Here is an 11,977-nt window from a genome sequence, read left to right on the forward strand (position 1 = left end):
ATGCAACAATAAATGTGATCAAAATCGCAACTAAGGTAACAATTTGTCACGCCCAAGATGCGACCCTATCCTCAATTTGGCACGAAGGCCTCGTCAGGGATAGAAGCGCATCTCGTCGTGTCGCAAGAATGGATATCGTTACAAGTACATGTACTGAAAAGAAGAGATATATATACAGAGTTGGCTTACACTCGCCACAAGCTACATCAGAGTCACATCAGTACATTACATAATCATCAAGAGTAAGAGCAGGGTCCGACTACGGACGAAAACAAACGAGAAAAATAAGAACTACGTCCATCCTTGCTATCCCAGGCTGCCGGCCTGGAACCCATCCTAGATCGATGAAGAAGAAGAAGAAGAAGCAACTCCAAATGAACAATCAACGCGCTCGCGTCAAGTAACCTTTACTGGTGTTGTAGTAATCTGTGAGCCACAGGGGACTCAGCAATCTCATTTCCAAAGGTATCAAGACTAGCAAAGCTTAATGGGTGAGGTAAGGTTAAGTGGTGAGGTTGCAGCAGTGGTTAAGCATATATTTGGTGGGTAAACTTACGAGTACAAGAATAAAGAGGGGGATGTTCTACGCATAACGGACGTGAACTGCAGTTGATCAAATGAATGATCCTGAACACCTACCTACGTCAGACATAACCCCACCGTGTCCTCGATCGGAGAAGGAACTCACGAAAGAGACAGTCACGGTTACGCACACAGTTGGCAAGTTTTAGTTAAATTAGCTTCAAGTTATCTAGAACCAGTGTTAAAAAAAGCTTCCACGTTGCCACATAACTGCGGGCACGGCTTTCCGAAAGATTTAACCCTGCAGGGGTGCTCCAACTAGTCCATCACAAATTACCACAAGCCACATAGAAATCCTCAATCACGAAGCTCGCGATCTCGTCGGATTCCCTAGTGGAAAACCTCAACTATGAGATTACTCAAAGCATCACCGGAATCCCGATGCACAAGATATTCCGTCAAAGGTAAAACTAATCCAGCAAGGCCGCCCGACGTGTCGACGATCTCGATAGGAGTCGCGTACCTCGTTCTCAGGACACGGCGGATGAGCTAGAGATCGGGATCGCTAAACCTCCGGGTGACCAGAGGGGCGCCGGACATCGCTCAGGTGGGACCAACACTCATGAGGAGCACTGGCCCGGGGGTTGATTAAATTATCCTCGGGGTCCGGAAAGTCCCTATGCAATTTTATTAGGTGTTTAGGCAAATGTAGTACCAAAGTTGGGCCTTGCCAGACCAGCCTTAATCGAAAACGAGTTATCAAGGGGGTCCCCATAACAACCCCGATCATGTTAGGAGCGCTCATTTATGGAACATAACACCGGTAGCCGAAAACTAAGGGGGCAAAGGTGGAACAAAACACCAGGCTAGAAAAGGGCCGAGCCTTCCACCTTTTGCCAAGTATATAGGTGCATTAAATTAAATAGCATTTAAATATGGTGATATAACAAGGAACCCATGCTTTCACATGGAAGCAATGCACCTGCAACTAGCAACGCTAACAACAGGGTTAAGCAAGCAGTAACATAGCCAATCAGTGGTTTGCTAGGTTGAACATGGTTGAAGGTTTCATGGCATTGTTGAGAGGCTAATATTTAACATGTGGTAGGCAACGAGACATAATCGATAGAAATGGTAAACTAGCATGGCAATGATAGTAATGCTATCTGGGGAAATGATCATCTTGCCTCAGATCCCGCTTGGAAGAAGAATACCTCCGTGAAGCAGGTGAACCGAGGTAGTCGAACGGGTCCTCACAATCCGACACGCTTGCGGAACTCTATCGAGACGAAGCAAACCGGAAACACAAATCAACACACGGAATTCACCACACGATGCACAACACATATGATGCATGAGCAGCTGAATATATGCAAGTCACGGCATGACAATTCACACAATCGAACACTACACATTAAGTGAAGTTCAATATGCAACGGGTTGCATATTGACGAAACTCCACGTTTAATTATTTAGTTCTATCCCGATTAAGTACACAACAATATTAAATGTGATTAAACATGGCAAGAGGTGAAGCGTAATTAAACTATCTATCTAGGCATTTTAAATGAGGTCGGAAATGACTTATAGCATCTCCGAAACGACCTCACATGTTAATTTACAATTCTGTCTAGATCTGAACTAATGCATTTAATTAGTTGTTAAACAGAAAAACAAATAGGTTCACGTGATTCTACGCATCACGGCAAGCAATCTACACATAGAGAACATCTCCAACGGAGCTACGGATCAAAAGATACAAGCAAAACAAGAAATCACTACAATCTGTCAAAATCAGCCACATAGCATTTTCTACGCCCCACAACTACGAGCTACTCAACTCAAATAAACTCAAGCAAGACATGACACGAAAGAGGGCAAGAAGAACTACTACAAACAACTAACAACAACTAACATGGCAGCAAGGAACACTTGGGAAAGAAGACACAAAATGGCAACTCACACACTATTTCAGACTTAGTGAAAATAACACTTCATGGATGTGCAGTTTTTCGATCTGAAGCAATATTGACAGCAGAAAAACCTATAGCTACAGGACTCCAAATAGCATGAAAATTTACAGCATGCTATAGAAACACAAGGGGTACAACTAACTCCATTGGACCAACCTCAAAAGAGCTACACCTCACAAGATACAAGCAAGACAATACAGCAACAAAATAATAACAGATTTCAGACTTAGAAATATTTCAGCTCCTCCAAATCAGCACTATTTCTAGCAACTTGAGAGCAAGCAAACAACACCTAAACATGCATTTCTATTGCAACCAACAATACCAGGGGCTAAACAAAACATCCAAGATCAACTCTCTAGTTGACAACTCCGTCAAACGACGCACGGAATAAATCCTACGAATTAAACAAAAGGGAACATAGCAAAATATCTCGCGAACTAACTTCCTCAAAAGCTAAAACTAATTGCACAGAAAAATCCATGGGATTCTTCTACCCCGGAAATATATAAAATTATGTGGGGTTGCAACACAAAATAAAGCCACACATTAATGCGAGATAATCACCTATATACGGGAAAATAAACTACCGACAAACCCTACACACAAAAATACCAATGACCGCTCTAACATTCATGGAAAAATGGTCCCTAAAACATGGACATTTAATCTACGGTATACGGGCAGTCCGGACACGCACAAGAAATAACTACGGAACGGATCCTAGTGAAACAGCACGCAAAATGATGCATTAGGCACTCTAAACGGCGTCAAATAAATATGCAAGTTGTGGCATCGTGTTCTACTCGCGAAGCTACCCCAAAACCATATATTACACGACTCGATCCGGCTAACGGATTAAAAAGTTACGGGCATTCGAATATGCGTTATTTTTTTCTGGAATTTAACAAAATTCCAAAAACTCGTAAATATACTAACGGGCCGAACAGGCAGCGCAATATAGCTAACTATCGCCGGGAGCGGGGAATAGCTCACCTTCGCGGGCCAAGGCCCAGTCGATGGAGAGGCTGGCCAGGCCAGCTTGGGGGCGAGGCGAGGCGCTGGAGGCGCTGGCCTGGGCCGGGAGAAGCTAGGCCGCGGGCGAGGAGGTGGCCCAGGCTGGTCGCGGCGTGATCCGGTCAACGAAGGCAGAGCGAGCGCCCGCGCCTCCCGATCCAATCGAGGCCACGGCTCGCCGCGACGGGACTCGCCGGCGGGGCTGCAGGCGGCCGGGGTGTCGAGGTGGCGGCGGGATCCGACGAGGCTTGACCGGGACTGCGCATCCGGGCAGACGAGGTGGCGGCAGCAGGCGTCCAAGGCGGTGGCGCGAGCTGGAGACCAGCGCAGCGGCAGATCAGCAGCGACGTCCTGGCGCGGCCAGCGGGGAGAGCCTGGGGCTGCGGGATCCGGCTGCGCGCACACCGAGGAGGAGCGTGGTGGAGGCCGGCGAGGAACTCCGGTGGGGCGAGGCGGCCACGGGCGCCTACAGGAGGGAGGCAGTGTGCGCGGGAGACGGGGCTGGCTCGGGGGCGCCTCCCCACGAGCTGGCGGCGGCCGTGGGCCGGGAGGGCTCGCGATGGGCCTGGAGGGCTGCGGCGGCGGGGTGGAGTCTAGGGGCTACGTGGCTGCCCCTGGTTGGCTGCGGGCGGCGGTTGCGGCGGCGCTGGGACGATCTGGCGGCGACAAGTGGCGGCGGGCTGGTGGGAGGAGAGAGAGTTGCGGCTGAGGTTGGTGGGGCTGAAGAAAACGAGGCAACCGCTAGGGTTTGCTGTCTTAATGAGTGGGGAGGTCTATTTATAGAGAAAAGAGGGGCTCGGTTAGCCGGAATCGCATTCCGGATCGAACCGCGGGGTCAGATTTGAGTAATTCCGAATGCAGGACGGCCGAGTGGCCGTGTAGAGTGGATATCCGGAGACGAGAGGGAGAATGGGCGGCGCGGCAGGAATTTTTAAAACACCGACTAACGTCCGACGGTAGACCGAATACGGTGCCGCTACGGATGACCGTTCGGGTACCAGACGGTCTCCGATCATGACGAAACTCGACAGGCGGCCTAGCTATATATAAATAATACCACACGACAAATTCCAGCTCAATCGGAGAAAGTATTATACACGCGTTAAAACAGGGTTACGACGGTGCCGCGGGCGCGTGCGAGTGCGGTCAGGCTCGGAACGAACAACGACGAGAACCGGCAACTAACGACGGATGCAAGTTTTGAAAACTGGCGGCAACAGAGATGTCGATGCAATGCAGATGATGCGAATGATGCGATGATGATGCGACAAATTAAATAAGTCACACGACGAAAACGGAATAAAGGGGGAATCTTCTGGAACATCGGTCTCGCGCTGTCACACAATTGACCCAACAACATAATGATACCAAGCCTCTTTATCAATGGCATATTTTCTAATATTCCTAATCTTCAAGCGCATTTCATCCATGTTCAACCGCATCGCATCGATCTTCATCTTGCGATCATCGATGACATCGGTGACATGCAACTCCAGTTCCATATTCTTCTCCTCAATTATTTTCAATTTTTCCTTCAAGTATTTGTTTTATTTTTTAACCAAATTTAACTTCTCTACAAGAATTTCTATGTGGGTTGGAATTTCCGGTTCACATACCTCCTAGATTAAAAAATATATGTCACGTTGGTCGTCGTAATTGTCATAAACACTAAATAAAACAAATAGTTATAAAAGATAATATATACCACATCCGAATCATAGACAGGACGAGGGCCGACAGAGGTGGATACCAAAACCATAGCACTATATAATAACAAAAAATAATGAAAGTAAGTAATTTATACAAGTATGTATCTAAATCATACAAGTAAGAATTATTATTTTTTTTAAAAAGAAGACAAGAACAAGAGGCTCACCACGGTGTTTCTCGCGACGAGATCGACGCGGGCGATCGACAAAGGTGAGGACGGGCACGGGACACTTGTGTAGTTGGTGCACGGCCAAACCTAGACAAATATTGAGGAAAATGGAGTTTGGAGGTCGAGCTTGGAGAGGAGAAAGATTAAGTAGTGTGGCTCGGGCATTTCATCGAACACCTCATGTGCATAAACTAGAAGGGTGGCAAGAGCATGGCATGCACACCTCAACAGCCAAAAAACAGAGGAGAGGGTGGCAGGGGCGAGGGTATATATAGGCAGCACTTTAGTCCCGGTTTTTGTTTAAAACGGGACTAATAGCCTACCCTTTAGTCCCCGTTCTTGCCACAAACCGGGACTAATGCTCCGCGGCACGCCACGTGGCAGTCGCTAGATCTTTAGTCCGGGGTTTTGCCCCAAACCGGGACTAATGAGATGAAGTGAACCGGGACCAATGTCCTGGCAAACTGAACCGGGACCAATGTCTGGCATTCGTCCTGGTTTTCGTTTGAACCGGGGCTAATTGTCTTTTCGGCTTCGGTCGAAAGACCTTTTTTCTACTAGTGAAGAACCGAGGCTAATGGGCTTATGGAACCGGGACAAATGGGCCTTTTTCTACTAGTGGTATGTACGTATTTGTAAATCTCGACATGTGTATTTATAGTTCCCAAAAGATAACGCCCACACGTGTGGGCGTTTGCAAACCGCTCACACGCATGGATTACTGTCCGTTTGTTGTTGCACGAATTTTGGCAATTGATATCTGAATTTCTTTGCCACGTAGAACTCGGCTAGTGTGTGGATATTTAACCACTTCACGCACGCCCGTTTCTCTTTCACCATGAATCTTTTTTGGTTTTCGGCTTAAAAATGTTTTATCACCTAATTAAAAATCCAATAAAAAATCCGTTTTCACAATTAAATTCGTCTCGACGAGATCTTCAAAACTAGATTTCATGTTGATATGTTTCGATGAAATTTTCTTTTGGGCAAAAGTTACCATGATTTTATATTATAGTTGTCATAGCGTTTACACTACAGTTGCCATGACATGTTCTATCTATTTTTTCTTCTAAGTTTAAAGTTATCGTTATATTTTCAACTACTTTTTACGGCAATTTTTATTAATTGACCATCGTAATTTTTAGTAATTAACCACGACAAATTTAATGCATAGATCATGGCAATTTTTAGTAATCCATCATGGCAAATTTAGTTTATAGATCATGGCAATTTTAGAATTTTGACCATGATCGATGAAAAAAAATTGACCAAAAGTTGTCATGATGTTTACACTGTAGTTGCTATAGTGTTTACACTAAGAGCATCTACACCCGTTGGAGCCCCCAAGAGCACCACTGAACCTAAAAAGTTGGTGTCTTGGGAGGCAAAAGCTCCAACCAGCGATAAAAGGGAAGCATCTTCCTAGTCACATCCCCATCCCAATCAAAAATTTGTGAAGAAAATGATAAATTGGCCAAAAAAATGACACGTGGAAAGACGTGAATCATCGAAACTTCCGTCGGCGCTCCCAAGATCCCTCCAGTGCGCCGGGTTTTGCCTCGGTATGTCGATGCTATTTTGACGTCCTGGGGGCGCTGGGGGCGTGGATGGGCTGTTTTTCAGCCAAAAAACGCCCCAAGCCTAATACCGAACCTAAAAAGGTGTCTTGGGAGGCATCCTCGGACGCGGCTGCAGTTGCTCTAAAGTTGCCATGACATGTTCTACCTATTTGTTCTTCTAGATTTAAAGCTACCGTTATATTTTCAATTACTTTTTACGACCATTTTTATTAGTTGACCATGGCAATTTTTTCACCATGATAATTTTAGTTTATTGTTCATGGTAAGTCTAGTTTCTTAATTCCCCGTTTTATAATATGTCAAAATTTAGATTTAGACGTAGAAGAAAAAATAGCTGAAACATATCATGACAACTTTAGTATAAACACCATGGCAATTCATGTGCAATAGATATGACAACTTTTAACCCAAAAAAATCATCAAAACATATTGATACGAGATCTAATTTTGAAGATCTCGTCGCCGTGGATTTAATGATGAAAATGGATCTTTAATCGAATTTTTCATTTAAGAGATAAAATATTTTAAAAACTGAAAATCCAAAAAGATTTCGAGATGCATGCATGCGATGACGTGAGACACGAGGCCGTGCTTGCTGAATTTCTTAAATACTCCTTAACGCCTACATATGTGGGTGTTATGGCGATCCTTATAGTTTTGTACTTATCCGCGTCAGATGTATTCGTAGAGATCTGGACCTACTTAGATTGCACGAAGCCTGATCGGACGTGATTTTCCCTATTGATGATTATGATTATAAAAGAAAAGAAAAAACATAACAGAACTCTGCGCGGCACGTATATAAATCGCGTCCGGAACTGATCCAGCACGTACGTACCAGCTGGTCCTGGAGTCCGGCTCCTTCCCCGCCTCATCTCTCTCCCCCGTGTTCGTCTCTCTCTCCCCTTCCCTCTGTCGCCGCGGATTTTATAAGGTACGTATAGTAGTAGTTTGTTCCCACGATCGATCTTTGGAATCTCGTTCATCGAGCTGTGTCCATTGTGTGCGTGCGTATCTGCTTTCCTTATCCTGGGTTTCGATCGCAACTAGGTTTTGCCCGTCGGAACCAATCGAATCGAATCGAATCGAATCGGTTGCCGCGGAAGGGAGAGGGAGAGGCCGGCGACGGCATGGATCGCGACGAGGAGAAGGGCCACGGCGACAGATCGCTGCTCTTCATAGGCGACGAGGACGACGACCTCGGCGTGGACCGGGATGGCGGCTCGCCACCCTCGTCGGACGCCGGATCCTCCTTCTCCGACAGGAGCGACGACGGTGACGGTGCCGACGACGCCACCGGCAGTGGTAGCGGAAGCGGCAGCGATGACGACGCCGACGGCGACGGCGGCAAGGAACACGCGCCCAACGTCGCCAGGCAGCAGGCCGCGTGGCCGCAGAGTTACAGGTCGGCCCATCAATGGATCTTTCATTGCATGCCTGGTTCCATGCATGTCTGATTAATTAATCTTTCTCGTAATAATATTTCTGACGAGATCGAATTATTTTCGCGTGTTACTCGGCGTCGCGCGCATGCAGGCAGTCGATCGACATGTTGAGCGCCGTCCAGTCACCGTCGGTGAGCGGCATCATAGCGGCCAGCCCGAGCATCACCAAGTTCGGGAACTCTTTCCTCAAGGCCGGGAGCTCCTTCTTCCTCAAGAAGGTCACCACTGAGGGCTCGCTGCCGATCACCCGGCCATTGCTGCCACCCTCTCTGTCGCAGCTGTCGCAGCAGCAGGAGCCTGCAGGGCCGCCGTCGACGGACAGCTTGCAGCCGCGGCCAACGGCTCCGCACCCACCCGCGGTGCAGCAGAGGCCCTCTGCGTCGTGCCTGAAATCCAACTACATTGAGCTCCCACCGCCGTCCACCAAGTGCAGCAGTGGACAATCTGTCATCAACGGTACACATATTCACTCGATTCATCTCAATTTGTTTTCCCATAGATCAAATCATGGGGTACTACATTCCTCATTCTCAGTACTCTAAGTTTTTCTGTTCTAATGTTTACTTTCATTACTTCAGGGCTCAATGTCCTGTGCGGTGTTGGAATTCTCACTACGTGTTTTGGAATCAAACAAGCGGGATGGTTAAGCCTCCTCCTCCTTCCTTTGTTGGGAGGCTGTTCATGCTACACCGGTTTGCTTCTCAAGAGATGCATAGACAGCTCGCCAACCATTGAAACATACCCCGATATCGGACGAGCCGCTTTCGGTATCCCGGGTCGAGTATTTGTATCGGTATGTGTATTTACCTATTGTCCACCTAATTGTACAGATTTAGCAAAATTCACATCATTCATATTGCTGCTCATGTTTCTTTTGCAGGTTGTCCTTTATCTAGAACTTTATGTAAGTGTTCTGTCTCTGAATACTGGTACTACTGTGTTTGGAAAACTTTTGGTTTTTTGCATATCTGATGTAACATGCCACTTATTTACAGGCATGCTGCGTGGAGTACATCACACTGCTAGGAGACAGCTTGTCTTCAGTGTTTCCTTCTGCGCATTTAGCTTTTACCGGCATCTACTTGAACTCTCATAACCTGTTCGCGATATCAATGGCTTTGGCAATTCTCCCATCAGTCTGGCTCAGAAATCTCAGTCTCCTTTCCTATCTTTCTGGTGAGTACTACTAATTTGAATTTTTAGAACAAATTGTGTACTGTTCATAAACAATTTTTTGCAACGATGTCAATACTAGCATCGCCACTTATTCTCCCGATTCTCCCTGATTCTAATCATCCATAGCAACGTTAGATTGCTATCAACAGTAGTTAATACTTGCATATTGCCTCCCACTCCTAATCTTTAAACGGGTGATGTATGCTTGATGACCCTTTGTCTTCTGAAATTCCGCAGCCGGAGGCGTGGTTGCAACCCTAACAGTCATTGTGTGCCTGTTTTGGGTTGGTATTGGCGATGGAGTTGGGTTCCACCCTTCTGGTAGTGCCCTGAACCTGACCCACCTTCCAGTGGCACTTGGCTTGTATGGATACTGCTTCTCAGGGCACTCAGTTTTCCCAAATATATACTCATCGATGAAGGAGCGCTCGCAGTTCCCTTTTGTCCTCCTGTTCTGGTAAGGTTCTGAACTTGACAAATGAAACGCTACAGTACCATACTATGCTCTGCTTTTGTAGTTATTTGTTTTGCTACATGCTAACATGTGCTATTCTCCACCGTTTCAGCTTTATAGTCGTCACAATTGTGTACTCTGGGGTCGCGGCCACAGGGTTTCTGATGTTCGGCGAGTCCACGATGTCGCAATTCACACTGAACATGCCACAGCAGTATGTTCCCTCCAAGATCGCCATTTGGATGACGGTATGAGGAAAACCAAACCCACAGATAGTTATTCCACTTCTATCAAAATAAGCATACAAGTGCTCATTCCCACATTTCATCCCTTTGGTTTCAGATTGTGAATCCATACACCAAATACGCCTTGACGATGACACCGGTTGCCTTGTCGATAGAGGAGGCTCTGCCTAAAAAGATGCGAAATTACGTTGCAGGAATGTGTGTTAGGACAGTTCTTGTCCTCTCAACTGTCGTCGTGGCTCTATCTTTTCCATACTTTGGTACTTGTCACTTGCTTATATTTCTTTTTCCTATAATAGCAGTTCACTAAATTTACCCCCAAAACTTCATGCATTCTAATGCTATGGCCTTCTCCATTTGAATTGCAGCCTTGGTGATGGCATTGCTTGGATCTGTCTTCACAATGCTTGTGGTGAGTGCCTGCAATTATTCAGCTATTAACTGAAGCTGTGTTCAGTAGTTTTCCAAACAAAAAATTGAAGGACAGTAGCTTTCCAATGTTATTTGCCTGACGATTCGCATTTGCATTTGCAGGCCCTGATCCTCCCTTGTGCATGCTACCTCTCCATCAAACGGGACTCAGTACCTTTGTGGGAGGTAATCTATTAACTGAAAATGCGCAGGCTCAACAGAACATCTAGCCTTGAAGATGCTAATCACAATTTGCTTATGATGTAATCTCTACTCTTTTTTTTCCTTTTCAGGTGGTTTTTTGCATAACAATCATATTTATTGGCTTGGGTTGCGCATGCGTTGGATCATACACCTCGATTAACCAGATGATAGGCGGCAGTTAGTATGGAAGTGCCACAGTGCATCGGACCTGTGTGTAGTTGTTGCAGATTCTTTTTCTTTTGAAATTTCATGAAATTGGAGAGGGCAATTTTCCATTTGTTGTACGCCTTCCTTCTTTTGCACATGTACATCGCAAGAAAGTTTTTCGTATCTTCACCGTAATACGGTACTTGTTGTATTTTGCCGTCCATGATAGCACAATATTCCAGAATAGACCGAAGATTTAGTAGTTGCCTGTTCATATTTTTTATTAGAGCTACTTCGAAGATTGGGAGAGTGGGTGTAGTCCTATCTCATTTCTTATTTTTCCGGAAATGGCGTGACAGTCATATAGTGTATTTATCGAACTGACAAAAACAACAAGGCAAATAGTTAGATGGCAACAGGAAAAAGGAGCGAACAAACATGAGTGCATCGCACTTGGGGACTGTGGAAGCCCTTGCCTAAATGAGGATGTCGTCGGCCGCCCTTTGAAGAACATTGCAAGCATTGACGTTGAAGATAGACTATCTTTCCAGGTTGTCATGCTGATTAAATCTATAATACCTAAATAGCTCATCCTCACTAGACGTGATGTTTTTCCACCCGAGCTCGGTGAACAGTAAATTTAAAAAATATTGTAAAAATGTTCAAAAAATCTGAATTTTCTTTTGGACAAACTTTGAAAAATGTTCTAAGTGCATGTAAAATTTTATCACAAAATCACATTTGTGAAAGTCGTGGCAAAAAAAAAAAATCAAAACTCTAAGAATACTACTTTCAAAAACATTTTGGAGCACTAATTCTGTTTTTTGTTGTCACGACTACAAAAAATGTGATTTCATTCTAAAATTTTGCAAGGTACTAAAACATTTGTCAAAGTTTGCCGTAAGATTTTTAACAATTTTAAAA

General features: G+C 45.5%; 1 protein-coding gene across 1 annotated transcript; it reads left to right on the forward strand.

Annotated features, from left to right (window-relative positions):
* Positions 1-7,936: 7,936 nt before the first annotated feature.
* LOC123398651 (amino acid transporter AVT1C-like) lies at positions 7,937-11,274 on the forward strand. The gene is made up of 11 exons (XM_045093103.1): positions 7,937-8,376; positions 8,508-8,872; positions 8,995-9,209; positions 9,297-9,320; positions 9,412-9,592; positions 9,830-10,049; positions 10,159-10,294; positions 10,389-10,551; positions 10,660-10,703; positions 10,826-10,888; positions 10,996-11,274. Exons 1-11 carry the CDS (start codon positions 8,102-8,104, stop codon positions 11,086-11,088), a joined length of 1,779 nt encoding a protein of 592 aa, XP_044949038.1. The 5' UTR covers positions 7,937-8,101; the 3' UTR covers positions 11,089-11,274.
* The last annotated feature ends 703 nt before the right edge of the window (positions 11,275-11,977 follow it).

The sequence above is a fragment of the Hordeum vulgare genome, chromosome 5H (genome assembly GCF_904849725.1).
Source record: "Hordeum vulgare subsp. vulgare chromosome 5H, MorexV3_pseudomolecules_assembly, whole genome shotgun sequence".
Taxonomy (NCBI): Eukaryota; Viridiplantae; Streptophyta; class Magnoliopsida; order Poales; family Poaceae; genus Hordeum; species Hordeum vulgare.